Source organism: Eleutherodactylus coqui, chromosome 3, assembly GCF_035609145.1.
Source record: "Eleutherodactylus coqui strain aEleCoq1 chromosome 3, aEleCoq1.hap1, whole genome shotgun sequence".
In the NCBI taxonomy this organism is placed as follows: Eukaryota; Metazoa; Chordata; class Amphibia; order Anura; family Eleutherodactylidae; genus Eleutherodactylus; species Eleutherodactylus coqui.
The window spans coordinates 315,859,417-315,880,717 of NC_089839.1; the positions used below are offsets into that span (position 1 = coordinate 315,859,417).

General features: G+C 53.0%; 1 protein-coding gene across 5 annotated transcripts in view; it reads left to right on the forward strand.

The window, feature by feature from the left end:
- Positions 1 to 21,301, forward strand: part of RNF220 (ring finger protein 220) — a 235,369-nt gene that overhangs the window by 210,029 nt on the left and 4,039 nt on the right. For all 5 annotated transcript variants that reach the window (XM_066597999.1, XM_066598000.1, XM_066597997.1 and 2 more), the window contains 6 exons: positions 3,328 to 3,424; positions 3,561 to 3,647; positions 4,504 to 4,559; positions 4,665 to 4,743; positions 19,911 to 20,019; positions 20,568 to 20,642. In XM_066597999.1, the coding sequence (XP_066454096.1) occupies positions 3,328 to 3,424; positions 3,561 to 3,647; positions 4,504 to 4,559; positions 4,665 to 4,743; positions 19,911 to 20,019; positions 20,568 to 20,642 (503 nt within the window). The remainder of the gene's footprint in view (positions 1 to 3,327; positions 3,425 to 3,560; positions 3,648 to 4,503; positions 4,560 to 4,664; positions 4,744 to 19,910; positions 20,020 to 20,567; positions 20,643 to 21,301) is intronic.

Consider the following 21,301-nt stretch of genomic DNA (forward strand, 5'->3'; position numbering starts at 1 on the left):
ATTCTGCGGCCGGCCATGAATGTAGTTTAGGGTTACTGCTTCCACCCTTAATGAACTGTAGCGTTTTCTATCTGCACTTCTCCCCTTCAGCGCTGGGATGTCGTTCATTAGCGGCGGCGCTGGGGTCCTTGTGTGTGACTTCCAGCTGTTCGGTACGCAGTGTTGGGGGTCCTCCGGTGTGCGGACGGATGTTGCCCCTTCTGCTTTAGGTTTGATTCCCCAAGTTGCTGACCTGCTCTGATCCGCTTGCTGTCGGCGCTGCTTACTCCCCAGGACGGTGACAGCCGCTCCCGCTTTTGGTGACGTTTTCACTTATCCTGGGGCGTTACACGAGTCTTCAGATGAGCTCTTAGAGGTGGACCCTCCGCCGGCGGCCGGCCTTGGGGTGCACAGGGGTTTATTAATACCCATCGGCCCCCTACTTGTGCGCCCTTTGGCTTTTGTTCTCTCTCCGTGGCGGTGATGATGATATGAAGGCCTGCAAGGGGTCCCATTAAACACTTCTGGTGGGCCGCGGCTGGAGGGTCAATGTCTTCTGGTAGGATGTAGTTTTGTTCCTGTAAATCAATGATTGGGGGGGGGGGCTTTTCTCCGTTGCAAAACAGTAAGTTGATTTGCGGGCCGCAGTCGGCTGCGTTCGCGGCGCGGGGTGTAAGTGATCTGGATGGGTGCCTTGTGATTGATCGGAGGAGTTTGTCTCCTAACTGTCAGCAGGTTTATAGAGGTGCCAGTCACCAGAGCCGGAGAAATTACCTCTGCCGCGGAGCCATCAGACGGCGAGACAGGCCGCAACTTTGTTGTGCCGTGTTTGTGCGCGCCCCGAGTCCGCGGCTCAATCTTCATTATCCTTCCTCATCGCGGCCCAGAAGCAACTGGCTTTATTTACTGTGCAGCGCTCCTTGTAGTCCGAGATGCCACCCCTCCCCTCTGCTTAATTTCAGCAGACTAATTGGTGCCAGCATGAGCGCTCGCCCTTTGTTCTCCAGTTATAGTTTACAGCAAATTGCTCTTTCCTCCTCAGGCAGGTAATCGGACAGAACCCTGGGCCGGCTTGCAGCTCCGTCCGGGGCCGGCTTGTGAGTGAATGCGGTTTTCCTCCTGTGAGTCCGTTTGGAGGGTCCTGGCCCCCATTATCCGCCGTGGAGACTGAACCGCTAAGCAATCATTAATCTTGCTTCCAACTTACAGATTAATGTCATTTTGCTTTATGATCGGTGGGGGTCCGATCTCTGGAATCCCCCGGATGTGGAGAATAAAGGGGCGCTGCATCCCCCTGACTACAGTGCAGCTTAATGCGACGGAGTTGTGCTGCAGCTTACCCCTCGGCCGGCAGCTAAAGCCTCAGAGGGGCTGCAGTGCTGAATCAGTGATGCTTCCCCTTCATTCTCGGGTGGGGGGTCCCGCAGGCTGGACGCCCCCCGATCACAATGGCATATCAGAACAACACGCCACCCGATTATTGAGCCCTTTAGCTGTAACGTGAAGTCTCTTGTCTCCTGACCAAACTTGTGCTTTTGTATTTCTGGCGATTACTGGAGGGCGCCGCGGACAGATCAGTGGTAAACGCCATCTTATGGGTTGTTTCTAAAGGCGGTCGCTGCTCAGACCGGCGGATACAACGTCCTCCTAGATGATCCTGCGTTGGCGGCTCCGCGCCCTCCTTGGCTCGCCGGCCGCCGTGTCTCCAGCCCAATTACACAGCCGTGCATCTTGTAACACTTTGGATCCTTTGATTTGCGTTTGTTGCTGACCTTTAGCTCTTCCTGTAGCGGTGGCCGTTCTGATCATCGTACACATGTAGCCCTCATGTAACAAGGCTGATTGCAGCGTCTTACAAAGGTCATCCTGTTTCGCTGGTCGTCATGCGCGGCTATAGCTGGCAGCAGAAGTGACGGCGCTGCTCCGTGTCAACAAGACGGCGGCTCCCAATCCATTTTTTTCTCCTTTCTAGCTGCACAGACAGCATCTCGCCGCGGCCGCCCGAGTCAAGCGGCTTCAGACGTCAAATATTTGAACAGCTGCTGTAGGTTTTCACTGGCGCGAACACAGAGGCGACAGCAGGAAATCAGGGGTCAACCTCCGCAGGGAGACTGCTGAAAACTGTCACCAAATGTGTAACCCTGGCAGGACGCGCCGCCCGCTGCACCGCCGCTTCCAGGAACCGTTAGCGCAGCACCTGCGGCTCCTGCATGGCTTTATGAGCCCATTAATCAGGGTTATGATCCCTTCACTAATTAAATTAGTGGGTGAGCACCGTTATGGTAGGTCCGTCCTGGATTCATTGCTGCTGGTTCTTGTATGTGCGTGTTGGCTCTAGTGTTCCGTCTGCCAGGTCAGTAGGGGGCGCCCCTGTGCAGATTGGCTGCTTTGTATTAGTGGTCCAGGCATTGCCATGCTCCTTAGAGGGGTTGTCTGCCCTCATTCCCCTTTATTATCCTCCGGTCAGACAGTGGTTGATGAATGGGGATCCCATGTTTGAGACCCCGTTTATCAGCGAATTGTCCCACCCGCTGCCGAGTGCGGCGGGCTGGATGTGGTGATTAGCAGACAGGAGGAAGTGCGGGGGCAAGGCGTGACTCCCATTGAGATGAATGGGAGCGCCGTGCTGCTTGTTCCTCTTCTGCTCAGGACCGGATGTGACGTGAGGAGCAGGAGGTGCCGCAGCAGCGTTCCCATTGATTTTAATGGGAGTGAAGCCTGTGACCGCACTTCCTCTCCTGTCCACTTAAGACAACTGGACAGCAGGCCGGACGATCAGCTGATGAATGGGCATCCCATGCAGCGGACCGCCAACCATCAGCTACTGATGACCAGTGAAAAGGGGCAAAAAACCCTTTATGGTACCTTCCACAAGGGCCAACAGTCCGGCTCATCAATTAGTTGTTGAAGTGAATGGAGGCGCCGCGGGCCGCGACCGTTCTGACATCCCCTCCATTCACCGCAAATGGCAGTCACTCCAACATTACACAGGTGAACACTTACCTAATATAGACTCCAGTAGGTGATTTCTCACTCAGGCCCTGCCGGCGGCTGCGTGTACGCGGGGTGATTATTGCCCGCATTTGCTGCTTCCAGCGATAATTCAGGTGATAATCGCCCAATAGGAAGGTACCTTTTATTGTCTGCTGATCGGTAGTGTTCAGAGTGCAAGCTCTTGTGCACAGACCCCACTCTAATGCTTGTCTGTGTAAGTTCCTGTATGCGCTCTGTGGTTTTGCTTATTGGGGAAGGATGCCTCCATGGTAACGACCGGCCGCGTTCCGTACGTGTAACGAAGCCTTAATGGATGTAACAACTATTAAACGTGTTTTGTTCTTCGTTTCTCAGGATCCGGATTCGTAATGTGTAGCAGCAAAGAAATGCATGACAGCGACGCTGACCTGGACGTGGACGGGGACGACACTCTGGAATACGGCAAAGCACAGTATCCTTTTATAGAGGTGGCGCGCAGACGACCTAGCTTACACCCTGACTTCGTCCTCCATGGAGACCTTCGCCTCTGTGATACGATCGGTACCATCGGCTCTGCTGCCTGCTTTCCTTGACAAGTTGTCCTGTAGGTACACAGAAGCAGACGTCATCCCTTGTACCGGAGAGGAGCCCGGAGAAGCCAAGGAAAGGGAGGCGCTGCGGGGCGCAGTATTAAAGTGAGCACTGATGACCGCAGACTCCTGCGTTGGGTCCGTTGACACAAAACGTTTGATGTCCGAGTTCGTTCAGGCGGCCTGATTATACCGGAGGATACATCGTCGGCTCGTTCAAACGAGAAACGCTTCCGTCGTTCCCATTCGCCGTGTACGTGCGAGCGACTGAGCGACAACTAGTGAACGAGCCGACGATGATTCTTAGTCCTGCATATAATGAAAAGCGAACAGTTTAGCGGTCGTTGGCGATGTGTGACTCGGCGATTATCGTGCAGTTTGAACAATTTTTTGGAATGATTATCTTTCCGTGTAAAAGAGCCTTTATCTGGGAAGCTCTACGTCTACCTGAGAGGGTGATATGCCTGGACCCGTGCCCTCCAACCTGCGGCTCTACAGCCCTGACCACTGGAGACCATTAAAGGGGTTGTAGCACAATAGCCTGATAGGTGATAAAGTTCTGATACCGATGCCGGACCGTCTCTTGGGGGCTGGGTACCTTCCTAATCCTGCCCCTCTCTGTGCGGCGATGCATGAGCTGCGACCTCCGAGCCCGGCACACGCACCGTTAAATCTACTGGATCTGCCCACCGTAGGGAGAGATGAACTGCATGGGGCGGCCCCGGTGTTCCACTGAGCAGATGTTGCTTTGAGCGATGCTAGTTATGTGTAGTTGGGCCATAACATTGTATGTGCACATTAGTTCGTGGTTGTGATGCTGTAGGGGGCTTCATATCCCCTAAATCGGCGGCAGGTTCCCTTTAGAGTCTCCTCACCGGATGATGGCGTCTCCACCACACTTTGGTTTTATGCTGATATTTGGCGATATACTTAAACGGGAATCTTCTGTTTTCTTTCCCAGCGGTGGAACCCCGAGCACCAGGATAACCACGGAGTTCTCCAAATGGGGCAGCGATGGTGAGTGCTGGAAGCATGACCCAGGCCTGGTATGAGAACATGGAAGTGAAGTGCCGGCGCCCCCGCCTGCATGGCTGATTAATTCTAGGTTTACCTTTGTTGCAGAAATGCCATCAACAAGTAACGGGGAGAGCAGCAAACTGGAAACGATGCAGAAGACGTGTAAGAACAGCGACATTGAAAAGTGAGTATTAACCCTATCCAATCCAATTTTGGAATCAGGGTTTCCTAAAAAGCTTTCTCTTTTTGCTGTTATACAACGGTGCCATCTGCTGGCTAAAGCCAGTGTGTGCGCCAGAGAGGCTCCGACAGCGGAGTGGCTGGCAATAGACGGTAAGACTACCCTGTTGGACGTCTTCTGACATTGGAGCTGTACAAGCTTCAATGAGAATGTAGTTAGACATCAGACAGTGGATTGGAAAGGGCTGAGATCTGCTAATAATCTTCACACATCAGTCCTAGAACGATTCGCCTCAGTCAGGGGAAAGAACGTGTACAAAACAATCGGTTCAGCGGCTTCTTCTGTGCGACTCCTCTTGGCTCACTGACTCGGGGTCCCATCGGCTGTTGGCATTGGGGGATCCCGCCCATCGGCTGTTGGCATTGGCGGATCCCGCCCATCGGCTGTTGGCATTGGGGGATCCCGCCCATCGGCTGTTGGCATTGGGGGATCCCGCCCATCGGCTGTTGGCATTGGGGGATCCCGCCCATCGGCTGTTGGCATTGGGGGATCCCGCCCATCGGCTGTTGGCATTGGGGGATCCCGCCCATCGGCTGTTGGCATTGGGGGATCCCGCCCATCGGCTGTTGGCATTGGCGGATCCCGCCCATCGGCTGTTGGCATTGGCGGATCCCGCCCATCGGCTGTTGGCATTGGGGGATCCCGCCCATCGGCTGTTGGCATTGGGGGATCCCGCCCATCGGCTGTTGGCATTGGGGGATCCCGCCCGTTTCCCCGCACGGTCGCAGCTTAAGCTTGTTCATATTCTTTGTACACTTCTTAATCCTTTTTAAGAGTTTAATATCAGAGATTGGAAACGGCAATTGTTGAAATTCCGAGTCTGGAGGCTCGTTAGAGCGAGTTGTGCTGCAGTGTAGCAAGCGTCACATCAATACCAGTGATGGGAACACCCGGGATGTTAGAAGGCTGCTGCTCAACCCCCAAGGACAGATCTGTGGTGGCTCGGGAGCCCGCCCCATACCGTGCCCTAAGCCCGCTGCTGTCAGCGCCGTCCGGTCATGGCTGGGAAATGGTTAATGGCGTTTCCTGGGACTTAAAGCATTAAAAGGGCTTAAAAGGAGTATGAAGTGAATACTCCCCTCTCCTGCCTATTCCCCGTCCTTCGCTGCAGCCCCAGTGGCCACCGCATGGAGCCTGAACGAAGGGTCGGCGGACAGGGAGCGAGCGAGCAGAGGATGCAACTTAGATTAATCTGAAGCTCTTCACTTTTTTTTCTTTTTATACCCCAGAACACCCCTTTAAATGCCGCGGTCCATGCTGACCCTAGTGTCTGCGCAGCTGGCCAGAGGGAAGCCTCAGCGCAGATGTGGGGTGCCATGGCCGAGCGGGCCTGCAGGGGTGTCTGCCTGCGGCTGCCATTAGGAGTACCATGTGCTGCAGGGTTGAAGTACTTTGTATAGGTGATCACAAGTTCAACTCCCGGGAGCGACCGGAAAAGAAGTGAAAAGACGTTTAATAAAATCGTCTTTGTTTAATTACAAAAAGTGACAGAATACCCCCCCCCCCCCCCCCCCCCCCACCTTTCTTTCCATTAAAAAATGAACCATTGTTCTCGCTGCTTCTATTAAAATGTCGCTCACTCCTGCGCCATGAGCAGTGGAAGAATCAAACCCCCAAATCCACCATACAGTACCTTAACGGGCTCCAATAAGGAGTGCGGCGCCCCAGTAACGAACGCCCCGCTGCGGCGCCCCAGTAACGAACGCCCCGCTGCGGCGCCCCAGTAACGAACGCCCCGCTGCGGCGCCCCAGTAACGAACGCCCCGCTGCGGCGCCCCAGTAACGAACGCCCCGCTGCGGCTTCGTCTCTGGAGTTGTTTCTTCACCACTACCTTTCAAGAGCTGCAACAGAAAAATGGCTGCTGAGGTGAGGGGGGTGAGGGAGTAGCGGCCCCTCAGGACAGACCCCATCAGTGTGCCTTATGTGGCCATATGGATGCCGGCGGGGTCTCCTCCTTGGGGCCGTAGCAGGGAGCTGCCATCGACCCCTTTTTTTGTGCAGAAATGGCCAATATCTGGCTTTATTGGGGTGGGCGCAGTGTAGTAGTGACCACATCGCAGACAGATGTATCTCTGCCCACAAGCGGGCGCGGCGCCCCGTGTGCACCCCCGTTCATCACTCGTGTCCTGGCTGCAGTCCTCCGTCCCGGGAGAGAGTCTTATTACTATCCCTGGAAGATGGGGCTTTGCGGTAATAAATAGTGGCGTCCGCGGTGGCCGGACACGTCGCCCCAGGTGGATCTCAGCAAGTGTCAGGGAAATGAATTGATCACAAAGCTCCCAGCCTGATGTGTATTCAAAAGGGAGGCGAGCGGGGAGTCGGCGACCATCTGCTAACTACCCGCGCCCGGCCATGATATATGGCGCCCCGGACCGCGAGGCTAAATTGATTCATCTCCAGTTTCTGTTTCTTAATCTGGAGCTAAATTGGTTTCATTTTTCTTGTTTGGCGCTGCGGGCGGCGGCGGTGGCGGAGCTCTCCAGGCCGGGCCCGCAGCAGCTCCATTTTTCATAACTCTCTCTTTTCTGTGTTTTCCGTTTTTTATTTATCTTTTTAAACCGCGCCGTTATTGATCGCTCCGCGTTTAGCCTTCCGATTAACATTTACCAAAACAAATGCGTTGGGTAAGCCGAGCTTCATCACCGGTGTCACCGCGCCTCGCTCTTGGTGAATGATCACCTCATTGTGAAAATCTACTCCCAGTCATTATACATCACCGCTCGTGCCGTCCATAACTAATGAGCACGCGGCCGCCATGGACTCTCCTCCTGTAACCTGCCCCTGTTCTCGGGCGCGGCTCGCTCCACACGTCTGTACGTCCTGTCCTCATGCCGGTAGAACACGCTGCTGCGGTTATTAGTCGGCCATGGAGCTAGGCCCATCAAATATGTATGGGTTGTTTTCACTCGGGGTCCGTGCGCCTCGCCATGTGAACGCTCTCTGAGCGCCGGCGCACCGACTGCACATTGGAAGCTGTAGTTATGCAAAAGCTGGAAAAATCACCAGGTTAGAGGGCATACTGGCTATCGAGCTGTTGCAGAACTACAACTCCCAGCATGCCCTATAGCTCTGCAACCTGGGACTTTCCAGTTATTACAAAATTACAGGTTGGAGACCCCTGCTGTACTGTTACAGGGCATGCTGGGAGTTGTAGTTCTGCAGTGATGTAGTGTTACAGGGCATGCTGGGAGTTGTAGTTCTGCAGTGATGTAGTGTTACAGGGCATGCTGGGAGTTGTAGTTCTGCAGTGCTGTACTGTTACAGGTCATGCTGGGGGTTGTAGTTCTGTAGTGCTCTAGCGTTACAGGGCATGCTGGGAGTTGTAGTTCTGCAGCGCTCCAGTGTTACAGGGCATGCTGGGAGTCGTAGTTGCGCAGTGCTCTAGTGTTACAGGGCATGCTGGGAGTTGTAGTTCTGCAGTGCTCCAGTGTTACAGGGCATGCTGGGAGTTGTAGTTGCGCAGTGCTCTAGTGTTACAGGGCATGCTTGTAGTTGTAGTTCTGCAGCGCTCCAGTGTTACAGGGCATGCTGAGAGTTGTAGTTCTGCAGTGCTCTAGTGTTACAGGGCATGCTGAGAGTTGTAGTTCTGCAGTGCTCTAGTGTTACAGGGCATGCTGGGGGTTGTAGTTCTGCAGTGCTCTAGTGTTACAGGGCATGCTGGGAGTTGTAGTCCTGCAGTGCTCTAGTGTTACAGGGCATGCTGGGGGTTGTAGTTCTGCAGTACTCCAGTGTTACAGGGCATGCTGGGAGTTGTAGTTCTGCAGTGCTCTATCATTACAGGGCATGCTGGGAGTTGTAGTTCTGCAGTGCTCTACTGTTACAGGGCATGCTGGGGGTTGTAGTTCTTCAGCACTGTAGCGTTACACGGCATGCTGGGAGTTGTAGTTCTGCAGTGCTCTAGTGTTACAGGGCATGCTGGGAGTTGTAGTTCTGCAGTGATGTAGTGTTACAGGGCATGCTGGGAGTTGTAGTTCTGCAGTGATGTAGTGTTACAGGGCATGCTGGGAGTTGTAGTTCTGCAGTGATGTAGTGTTACAGGTCATGCTGGGGGTTGTAGTTCTGTAGTGCTCTAGCGTTACAAGGCATGCTGGGGGTTGTAGTTCTGCAGCGCTCCAGTGTTACAGGTCATGCTGGGGGTTGTAGTTCTGCAGTGCTCTAGTGTTACAGGGCATGCTGGGAGTTGTAGTTCTGCAGTGCTCCAGTGTTACAGGGCATGCTGGGAGTTGTAGTTCTGCAGTGCTCCAGTGTTACAGGGCATGCTGGGAGTTGTAGTTGCGCAGTGCTCTAGTGTTACAGGGCATGCTTGTAGTTGTAGTTCTGCAGCGCTCCAGTGTTACAGGGCATGCTGAGAGTTGTAGTTCTGCAGTGCTCTAGTGTTACAGGGCATGCTGAGAGTTGTAGTTCTGCAGTGCTCTAGTGTTACAGGGCATGCTGGGGGTTGTAGTTCTGCAGTGCTCTAGTGTTACAGGGCATGCTGGGAGTTGTAGTCCTGCAGTGCTCTAGTGTTACAGGGCATGCTGGGGGTTGTAGTTCTGCAGTACTCCAGTGTTACAGGGCATGCTGGGAGTTGTAGTTCTGCAGTGCTCTATCATTACAGGGCATGCTGGGAGTTGTAGTGTTAAGAAAATTGTAGATCAATGTATCAGTTAATTGTTCTTTTATTGGATTGTAAACTAAGAAAGATATAGCCTGTTGCTAGTATGAGTAGTTAAAGGGTTAAACGAAAACTTTTCTATACCATTACGGGGTAGACAGACAAGATAAGAATCTCCAGACTGCCTCCCTTGCATTCCTTTTCTCTGAATTCATAACGGTCTTATTGTATGTAATAGATACACTTAAGGAGGTGTAACTTATGTTAATCATTTTTTGTTTTAGCCTATCCTGTATTATTAATCTTGGAGGTGTATATACTTTTGCTGTGATGTCATTTGTAGTATAAGAATCAAATACGCCTTAGAATAAATTAGAAATCATCTGATATAGCTCAGGCTAGTGTGATGTGTTTCTCCTGGGCCCAGACTTCTGCACGGGATCTGGGATCGTCTTCTCTTTGATAAACACATAAATTCTCCTTACATGTAGTTCTGCAGTGCTCTACTGTTACAGGGCATGCTGGGGGTTGTAGTTCTTCAGCACTGTAGCGTTACACGGCATGCTGGGAGTTGTAGTTCTGCAGTGCTCTAGTGTTACACGGCATGCTGGGAGTTGTAGTTCTGCAGCGCTCTAGTGTTACAGGGCATGCTGGGAGTTGTAGTTCTGCAGTGCTCTAGTGTTACAGGGCATGCTGGGAGTTGTAATTCTGCAGCGCTCTAGTGTCACAGGGCATGCTGGGAGTTGTAGTTCTGCAGCGCTCCAGTGTTACAGGGCATGCTGGGAGTTGTAGTTCTGCAGTGCTCTAGTGTTACAGGGCATGCTGGGGGTTGTAGTTCTGCAGTGCTCTAGTGTTACAGGGCATGCTGGGAGTTGTAGTTCTGCAGCGCTCTAGTGTTACAGGGCATGCTGGGGGTTGTAGTTCTGCAGTGCTCTAGTGTTACAGGGCATGCTGGGAGTTGTAGTCCTGCAGCGCTCCAGTGTTACAGGGCATGCTGGGAGTTGTAGTTCTGCAGCGCTCTAGTGTTACAGGGCATGCTGGGAGTTGTAGTTCTGCAGCGCTCTAGTGTTACAGGGCATGCTGGGAGTTGTAGTTCTGCAGTGCTGTACTGTCACAGGGCATGCTGGGAGTTGTAGTTCTGCAGTGCTCTAGTGTCACAGGGCATGCTGGGAGTTGTAGTTCTGCAGTGCTCCAGTGTCACAGGGCATGCTGGGAGTTGTAGTTCTGCAGTGCTCCAGTGTTACAGGGCATGCTGGGAGTTGTAGTTCTGCAGTGCTCCAGTGTTACAGGGCATGCTGGGAGTTGTAGTTCTGCAGTGCTCCAGTGTTACAGGGCATGCTGGGAGTTGTAGTTCTGCAGTGCTCCAGTGTTACAGGGCATGCTGGGAGTTGTAGTTCTGCAGTGCTCCAGTGTTACAGGGCATGCTGGGAGTTGTAGTTCTGCAGCGCTCTAGTGTCACAGGGCATGCTGGGAGTTGTAGTTCTGCAGTGCTCCAGTGTTACAGGGCATGCTGGGAGTTGTAGTTCTGCAGCGCTCTAGTGTCACAGGGCATGCTGGGGGTTGTAGTTCTGCAGTGCTCTAGTGTCACAGGGCCGGTATCTTAATTCCAAGTGTTTAATGCTCTGCTGTGCCGGCTGCGGGACGTGTCGCGGGGTGACGAGCCACCGGGTCACCTCCCATTTGTTTTCCTCAATTCCGTGTTGTCATAAATTCATTCCAGCCGGTGGCGGTCGATCACTTTGTCTCGGCGGGCAGGGAGGGCTCTTCGGCATGATGTATGACATGAGATGTCTCTGCCAGCCTCCCAATGAATCACTCCAGCTGTTGGGTGTCAGCGCAGCGGCCGGCGCTACAGGAAGAGACGTGACGCACCAATGTTTATCTAATAATTCTCTAATATTTGCAGCGCCGGTGCGGTTGGACCTCCAGAAGTGTGAAGGGGGGAGCGGCGGACGGTGGGTGGAACAGGAGACTCTAATCTGCTGGGGTGGGTCATCCATCACTGCGACAAGATCATTAATCAGGTGGAAGGAAGGGACGGCGAGGATTAAACCCCCCGGGGGGGCGAGCCGGGAGAGGCTGCACATCACTGTATCCACCACCCCTCGCACCCCTGCAGGGTCTCCCTGCCGTTTTCTTCTTTCGGCCCGTTTTTCGAGCCGATGAGATGAAGTTGAAATAATTGTACCTTTTTTTGTGCTTTTCACCTTAAACCCTTATCTCGGTCTCCGTAGTTAGTTGTTTTTTGCTCGTTGCCTCGTGGCGGCCTGTTTTTTGCGGGACCAGTTGTACTTTCAGTCACTGGCAAAGTGTCGCCGGGCGCCAAACGGGTTTTATTGACAGATTGATTTTCACTTTTTTTTTACTAAATAAGAATTGCATTTTCTGGAATGGGGGGTTTTGGGGGTTTTGGGGGTTTTTTGTTTTTTTTGTTTGGTATTCGCTCTAAACTTTTTAGTACGTTTCCTTTCATCTTGTTTCTAGTCCCACAACAGAACGTCACGTCTTCTCATCACTTGTAATTCTTTGGTGGACTCAGTGGGCAAACTGACGGGCATCTGGGCCAACCTAATCAGCATTCAGCCATGGCATTCCTGGGGGTCTTTTGTCAGCCCCCCAACGGCCATGACAACACATCAGCACTGATGGGATGACCCAGGAATCCCCGTCCCCCTATCCGTATGCTGCGGACCGCAGCATCTAAGCTGTTAGGACGGTAGTGCTGTCCTCCGGGTCGCCCTGCGGCTGCTGCTCTGTAGGAAGCGTTGCCTCAGTCTGTGGCAGGAATCCGAGGTTTATCACAGAACTTCACACATTTAGCGCTTTTCAATGAGGAATTGCGGATTCCTTGACAAATCTACTTTAAAGGGGTTCTGACACTAAAAAAAAAATTTTTTACTTGCCTGGCCAGGACCGATCACCAAGCATGTCCCCTCCGTCTGGCATCTTCATCTGCGGCTTGTAGAAGCAGAGCAGGAGCGGTCAAAATGACCGCTTCCGGCTCTGTTCCGTCTGTCAGCCACTTCCGAGGTGAACGGACGGGCCGCCCACAGCAAGCACGTCACAAGCAGTGCTTGCTGTGGGCGGCCCGTCCGTCCTGACTGAACTCCGAGATTCTGCGCATGCGCAGTGGAGACGCGGCCCGTCCTGACTCCTGTCAGAGGGCACCTCTCCACTACGCATGCGCGCGATCCCGGAGCAGCGCGACTCGTGGAGGAAGAAGCAGAAGAACAGCGCCTGCCGGGAGATGACCCCCCCGATGTCGACAACAACAGGAGACAAGGTAAGTATTAGGTAAGTATGAGGTTTTTATGCCTTAGCAGCCATTAAATCGTGGGTTCCCTGTGTCCATTAGGCAGACCAGGGAACAATGGCTGCTAAAGCATGAAAACATTATTCATGTCAGAGCCCCTTTAAGAAGTGCCGTGTACTCTGAACTCTGCAGATCTCCATTAATGTCAGTGGAGGGCATCTAGGATGCAGATGTGCCGATGCATGTGAACAATGGCCAACAGTGTGGTCACAGAACTGGGCATTGCCATTGGGCACTTGCAGTAGTTTAACCCCTTAAAGCTGCAGGGCGCATATGTTTATTTTCAGCCCCACTTCAGCACTATTCAGCAATTCCAGCAACCTGATTGGTCTATAGTGCTGAAGTGGGGCTGAAAATATATGCCTGCAGGGCGTACATCTGCATCCTGCAGCGTCGGGGTATGTCGTGGCGCGACCTCTCTTCGTACAACGCGGGCCTTGGCTGGGTCTTACACCCTGCGGCAACGCCTCTGATCAGCTGCACCGCTCATCGGAGCTGTTAACCCTTTAAACGCCCCAAACATCATTAGATCGCAAGGAGCTGTTTGGGAGTCATGGCAGCCCGGGGGCCTTCTGAAAGGCCCCAGGGCTGCCTCGGCAGAATGCCTATCAAGCCATCCCTGTGGGGTGGGTTAATAGAATGCCAGCCCGATCGCAGTATGATGTAATGCTATGGCATCACATCATACTGCAGGAGCGATCATAGCATCGCAGGTTGTGGTCCCCCCTGAGGAAAGTAAAAAAAAGTGAAGCGAAGAGCAATAAAGTTTTACTAATTAAAAACGCAATAAAAGTTCATATTCATAATAAAAGACTCTCTAAATTAATAAGACACAAGTGCGGATTTGGTGTCGCTGCGTCTGTAAAGCTGCGATCCATCAAAGCAGCGCGTTATTCCCCCGCACGGTGAACGTCACCCGTCTGCAAGAAAAGATGCAATCAAAAAGCGTATGCAGTCCAGAATGGTGCCAGCGCAAACTGCAGGCCGTCCCGCAAGAAATGGGCCGCGCACAGCTGTCAGGGTACGGCGCTCAGGGGGCGGCGCTCAGGGGGCGGCCGCAGGAAAGAGTTGTAAAACATAAATATCTTAGTACAGAAAAAACTTTGTTTGGTGTGGCAGTAACCGCACCGAGCCGAAGGACAGAGAGATCCGGTCACTTAGGTTGCAGTTGGTGCGCCGTAGAAACAAGACGCCCCGAAAGATGCCGAATGTTATGGTTTGGTTTGTTTTGGTTTTTTTTCATTATACTCTTAGAATGTTTTTTAAGCTTTTAGTACATTATATGTTACCATTAAAAACTACAACTTGTCTCAAAACCCCGCCCCCACAGCGACCAATAAAGGAGGGAGAAGAAACCGAAAATGGGGGGGGGGAAAGGCTGCGTCATTGAGGCGTTAAAGGAAACCCGCTGCTAGGGTGCAGTTAGGGGAGGGACATGTTCATTATGCTCCCTGGATCACGTGGCGTTCCCCTCGCTGCGCGGCATGAAAATCGGACTCTTCAGAGGCCTTTGTGTGCTCTCCTATAGAAGTCTATGGGAGAGCGCTGGTGGGACTTCACAGGGGACACTGCGGGATCACGGGAGTGGGCGAGTATAGAAAGTACATCCCCCGACCCCCTGCCACGTCCCCCACCAGCACCATAAACTGGGGGGTGATTACTGAGCTGTCACCCACTGAAGATCGCATGAGGCCCAAAAATCGGGCTCTTTGGAGGTTGCCAGGCTTGCATAGGACTGCTCACACATGGCGATCTGAAAAGAGTCTGATTTACGTACCGTGTGCGATTGGGAGAGCGGGCGAGAATGAAAGTCTCATCCGGCAGCTTTCTGTAGAGCAGCCTAACTTCGCTTCTGGTGCTGTTGGGACGATGCAGCCACTAGTCAATCCCTCAGGCCGCTCTCGCACTGCCGGGCGCTGCGTCCGGCTGCACGGTGGCCGCTCTCGCACTGCCGGCCGGATGCACGGTGGCCGCTCTATTTTGCACCTTAACAGTCAGGCAATTTTTTTTTCTTCGTTTTTACATCGTTAAAAACATTTTTGTCTACAAAGCTACGATGTGGGCGGCCGTGTGCGCTGTGGGAGGAGCTCCATCTTTGGGGTACATTTAATGAACTGCTTTACTTGTTTGTTCATTTTATTTTGGAGATGATAACCCCCCCCCCCCCCCATAAATTCCGGCACGTTGGGGTAAAGGTTTCCTTGGCGGGCCGCTCGGTGTAAGTGCCTCTTGTTCTGCGGGGCGATACAGTGACCGTGATCCCAAACGTATGGGGTCTTTGTGTGTTACTATTCACTTCACTGAAACCACTTTGTAAATGCTGATGATTGTGGCTGCGCGCCCCGCGGCCGTGTTTGGCCAGCCCCGCCGCGGCCGCCGCGTTTCTTCCTGATCACTTTTTATTGTCCCGCTTGGTTTTCAGCGTTTGCGCTGTGGGTAGCGGCCGTCATTTATAGTTCGGGTTACTACAAACGTGGCCATATGGAATGCTGCTTGTTTCCGGTGACCGATGACCTTCCTGGAGAGACGTGCGGGTTATTTATTTTTTTAATAACCTTTTATTTAATGTGATATTTATTAGTTTTTTTTTTTTGTTCTATTTTAACCCATTTTTTGGTCCCTCCAAGGAACTTGTAGATGCGAAGCCCAGGGCATCATTAAAGGGGTTGTCCAGGACGTTTCCTATTGATGACTTCTCCTTAGGATGGTGCCGGTCGGCTGCTGAAGATCCCCACTAATCAGCTGACTGCCGTAGGCCGCCTGTCAGTGCGGGCAGCGCTGGCAGCAGATAGTGCTGTCAGTAATGCAGCGGCCCGGGTTGGTATTATACTGAATTTAATAGGAACTGCGCCTGTAGTACCAACCCGGACAGCACTGACATCAGGCCTGCAGTCAGCGGATTGGCTGGCGTGCCAAGTGGAAGGCCTGGACTACCCCTTTAAGAGCCTACAGCTGTGACGTATATTGTCCAGCGGCAGGCAAGCGGTTAATGTGGTGCATTTAAAGGGATTGTCCCATTTTGACAAGTTTTTGTGGGGATGCTTGGCTTTTAGTGGCCGCAGCGAGAGCTGCTTTGCCCCCCGGTTCCCTGTATTTGCCCCAACAAGGCAAAGTATAGCAGTTGGCCAAAGAGACAGTAGAGTCCCTTAATGTCAGGAGGATCACACAGCGGCGGCTCGGCCTCCGGGTTCTTGCTATTTGCGCGGTCATCGGCTTTTGCATTTGGACACCAGATTAATAATGTGGATTTCTCATCTTTCGGCCTCCTTATAATGTTCAGCCGGTCCCCATTTGTGTCTCCCCATGGGGGTATCCCTAAATATGATGTTCTGTCCCCCCTCAGTCTAGATCAGGGAATACCAGTACAGACATTATCCCCTCCGCTTCTGGGCGGATCACCAGCTGGTAAGGTGGCATCCAGTCACTTCATGTTCCCGCAGTCCTTGCCGTCCCCATGGGTACGGGTCAGGAGTCGCCGACTACAGATTAGAGGGAATAGGTTTTGGAGGCTCATTAATTCATAACACGGACTGAACATGCAGGAATACGCGGGGCCTCGAGCCAGGGATGTCGCCTCTGCGCTGCCCCTGTAGCCGCCCGCTCCAGGGATGTGGCAGCTGCCATCTTCATAGATTGCGATCCGATTATTCCTGCCCGTCCTTCTTTAACCAAGCAGCAGAACTGTCTTTGGGCTCAACAACGGGCTAGAGAAGCATCGGTGTAAAGAATGGCGCAGCTCGTCGTATCACAGTGTGTGAGCGTTCACAGATGATATATCAGGGCCTTATCACTGGAATGCCCGCACTGACGGGGTGCCATCAAGTACCATGCCCGTGCCTGGGGAAGGCCCTTCTGCAGGTCGTCTTGAACCTTTCACTCCTCTCTGAAGGGTGTCTTGGTTCGGCACACTTCGCCCTCGTATCCCCGCGGTGCGTGGGGTTTGCTGGATGCGTCTTGGATTTTCCAGCAGATCACGCTTGTACTCTGAGGAGCCGCTTTATGTTACCCTCCTGTTTGGCCACCTAATATTCCAGCCTCTGCTGCCAAGCCTGTCATCGCCTCCCGTGGCCCTGGTTAACACTAATAGTTATTTGGATTGCGAGGAAGCCTGGTCCTGTAGTGCTGATAGCGGAGGCCTCTGCCAAACCTGCCACCTAACCCCCTATTCACATGAGATAATTAGCTGGAGGCCGGCCGCTCATGGGCACGTATCTACGCCAGTCACTCTCTAGTTGCTTGCTTCGATACATTGTATCAGTGTAAGTCCTCATGGTAGCAGACCAGTCCGCTGTGTGAGGATGCGGGTTACAAATCATGTATTTAAACAGGAATATTGATTATGCAAACGAGATGAACCCGTCGCTGCCGAACATGAAATGCCTGTAACTGGAGAGAACTGTCGAGCCGAGGATCGGGCCTGCACTGTTGGCCGTCCACGGCTCGGTCTTCCACATTTTGGGGACGTGGCAACAGTCAGACCGGTCAGCACTTGATCTGAACCTCGCTCAGCAACGCTTGGCTCTGCCTAGCGGCGCTGCTGGCTGAAGCACTACTATGCCAACTAGACTTAACATAGGAACTGTGACCGGCCTGACAGTCACTCCATGGATCAAACTCACATTTTATGATTTTACGGCGGTGGTGAGGTGGTCACAAATCTAGTAACACCAAAATTATCCAAAGGTCACGCAAAGGGGTCAATGTGTGGGGCAAGAAAAAGCCTGTAGGCTCTTTCATATTAGATGTGTAGTCTTGGAGTATTGCGCTCACTCTGAGGTTACCATGGGAATATCGGTGGGCTGAAGTATTGTGCTTGCTCTGGGGTTACCACAGGAATATCGGTGGGCTGGAGTGTTGAGCTTGCTCTGGGGTTACCATGGGAGCATTGATGGGCTGAAGTATTAGGTTTGCTTTGGGGTTACCACAGGAATATCGGTGGGCTGGAGTATTGTGTTTGCTCTGAGGTTACCACGGGAACATTTAGTATTGGTGCTAGCAGGGTAGTTCCCAAGCAAGCATGGTGATCCAGTACTGCAGTAGCGGAGAGGTTCACCAGGTTCAAGCTTTAACACAAAACGTCCCTATAGTCCTCCATGCCGGGGCCCGCGGGTGTGAGGAGGCGTCCGGCAGTTTGCTTTGTCGTGGAGAGCGCTCTTCAGAGCCGTAAGGGATCCGTATCCAGAAGCGGCGCCGTCCTCTCCGGCTCTGTGTGATCTCTGCAGTCGCCATTTACAAAGCACAATCCAGAGTCAATTAAGATTCTGCTGCTGCAAATTGCGAGATAATGTAATTAAGCGGCGCGGCGCGGCTCCTCGGGGACGCACTCAGATTGCTCAATTTAATTTTGAGCAACAAAGACGTGGCTATAAGTAAACTTATGATAAATGAGAGGCGCGGCGGCGGCCGGCCGGGGGGGCCGCCGAGTACAGAGGTCAGGTGGGAGGCGACTGGCATCCGTGCTGCTGTCTCCTGTGGGTGCAGAAGGGGCGCGCTCATTGCCAGATCTGAAGCGCCGGGCGTCTGTGATGAATATGTGGTGATGCCGCGTGTATTAAACTACATGGAATAATTACTGCGCCAAGTCCCCATAGAATAAACCGCTTCGCATCGCTTTATACCCTTCAGTGTGGGCGCACCTCCTGCTGTCTTACCCAGCGCCGTCAAATCGTAATGTTCTAATTAATCAGTGATGTCATCAGTAGGAGGCGGGGCTGTGACTACCTCTCAGACATGAGATACAGGCTCGTTGTCAGCAGTAATAGATGTCTCTGTAGTATAAAGTGTGCGGATCTTGTGTCTGATTACGTCATATCAGTGATGTCATCAGCAGGAGGGGGGGGCTTGACATATAAGTCCTACCCTGAAAATAAGGCCCTACACTACATGGGGGGGGGGGGGGAAGCAATACTCACCTAGTAGCCGCCATCCGGGTCCCTCCGGCTGGTCATTGGCAGGCTTCTGTGTAGTCCTCAATGCCGATGGAGCATCTCTAGCTGGTGACAGGGCTTGAATACCCCGCCTCCAGCTAGCGATTGCTCTGATTGGCTAAGGCGGCGCTCATGAAGCAATCGGAGCCATTCATTGAATGATGACATTGAACGATTGTAATTGGTTCATCGAGCGCTGGCTTTAATTGACTGAGGTGACGTTCATGAACCAATCAGAGCAATCTCCTGCTGGAGGCAGGGTATTCAAGCCCCGTCACCAGCCAGAGATGCTCCATCGGCATTGAGGACTGCGTGGAAGCCTGCGAGAGGGATCCGAACAGTAACTGCTAGGTGAGTATAAGACACCCCCTGAAAGTAAGACCCAATGCCTCTTTTAGGGTAACAATTATTATAAGCCAGGGTCTTATTTTTGGGAAGCACTGTAGAGGCCACTGCAGTATAAGGCGTCGGACCTCACAGATTACTGGACAGATGAATTATTTTTGGCGTTAACGGGCAAAATAATCTTTCTGTAGCCATTTAGCATTCTGTCCGCAAACAGGGACTCCTCGCTGCCCCGGCCCCCGCCCCCCGCCACGTTCAGCCTGTGATCCGTCCCAGCAGGAGTCGATCCCACAGTTTGTCCCAGCAGGTTCTAACGAGAAGAGTGCCGGGCGCGGGGATTTTAGCATAGTTTGCAGGCAGCAGGGGGTGAGCGGAAACAGCCGTATAAAACATTTGCCTCGTCTCGGGGTCTCCGGCGCTCTTTTGATTAGCGGCAGATGAAGGCCCCCGATCTGAGGAGTCGTCGCTCATGATTCCCTTCTCTTCCTAATAGATGGATATTTAACAATGTCTGCGAGCGTATGAAGTGATAATAACTAAATCAATACCCCCGCCATTGATTTTGTCCCAGCTCCCTGCAGCGTGACGCAGCGAGCGGCGCCTTAATTCTCCAGCTAACTAGCGGCCTGATCCGCAGTCTGGCGATTGATTGCCTTTTGTATTAGCATTGTGCGCAGGCTGCTGTAATAATTCTATTAGATGGCCGTGTCCGTCCAGACGCAGCGCCACTTTACATCTCGTCTTACTTTCCGTCCTCGTCCCACGCGTCTTTCATGTAACTTTGCTTTTTGTGGTTGCGTCGCTGAAGTCTCGCTTTAATGAGCGGCGGCCATTCTTGTTCCTGATCCGCTGCTGATACATTGTAGCGTTGCCTCCTCTGTGTCACCAATCAGGATGGGAGTAAGTTGGGTTTTTGTTTCTTTGCCTCAGGATCACAGAACAATCGGCGGTGACGACGTTCGAAGCATTAAAAGCGCGAATCCGGGAACTGGAACGACAGCTATCCAGGGGGGACCGCTACAAATGCCTCATCTGCATGGTGAGTATGTCCTCGCTGCGGGCGCTCACGGGGGCAGCAGTAGGGTAGATGCGCGCCAATCCACTAGCTCGTCCAACGGCTTTTCACACAGGCTGGTTTGTCCGTAGATTCATCCCTGTAGAATCGCGTTGTTGCTGGCAGCGAATTCACAAGGGGAGATGTGCCGCCGCTGACCAGGAGGGGGTTGGGGGGGGGGGGCACAAACAAATAAGACTGGGTTTTGGTCATTTGTCAGGTCATGGATGGCGTCTTCAAGCAGCCTGATAATCGGGCCGCACCACGGAACGCAGCCTTGCGGTTTGGCTCACAGCAGACACTCTGCTTGCCGATCACCCAGAGTCCAGTGAAGGCCGCCATCGAGCGGATGGCACTCCGGTCTACATGTGACGGCCCCTTATGTTTCACTGGACACGAGCAAATGAGGCTCTCGGGGCCGGCCACCTCGTGGGAAGCGCCTCTGTCTTGGGGCTCGTTGCGTGGCGGTTTGTTCTGGTGGGTCGCAGCGGGGATGTTTGCACGCTTCTAATTCTCTCCTATCTCTTCGCCAGGATTCCTACACAATGCCCCTGACGTCCATTCAGTGTTGGCACGTGCACTGCGAGGAATGCTGGCTGCGCACTCTGGTAAGACGGGGGGCCGTTCGTGAGCCGGGATGGGGGGCCGCGCCACTAATTACACAACACAGAATCTGTTTGCTCTTTTATAAGCGGTTCCTGTGGGCAGATCTGCTCGCTGCTGCTCTCCTCCCGTCGTTACTGCGGCGGTTTTCCCGATTTGCATGCTGTTCTGCTCGGCTCCGACTCTCCTAATTGCTGCCAGACTTACTTACGTCTCCCAAGACTTTTCCATTTTCTATAACCCAAAAAATAGGAGGGCTGTCTGGAGCAGCGCTGCCTGTGTGTTCGCTGCCGCCCCCTGCTGGTGCCATCGCTTCTTGCTGTTAGATCCCGTCCGTCCTGCTCAGCGTCGCCTCCCTGTCTGTCGGGTCGCATTTAGAAAGAAAAGGAAATCTTTTCCCATTTTCATCACTTTTCTCATCCTGCATATATGGACACGCACCAGGCTGGTATAGAGCAGCGCCCTCTGTGGCCAGGAGGGGAGGGTGGAATGACACCTTGGAGCATGTGCGCTGCTGCTGTAGTTGGGATAGAGTGCAGATTTTGGACAATGATGCAATAGGCGTCCGCGATCCGCTCCGCCACATTGAGCGCTCCCAGCCGGGGGATAAACACGCAGCACGGAACTTGGCACTTGTGCTGGGAAACAATTAATAAGCGTCCTC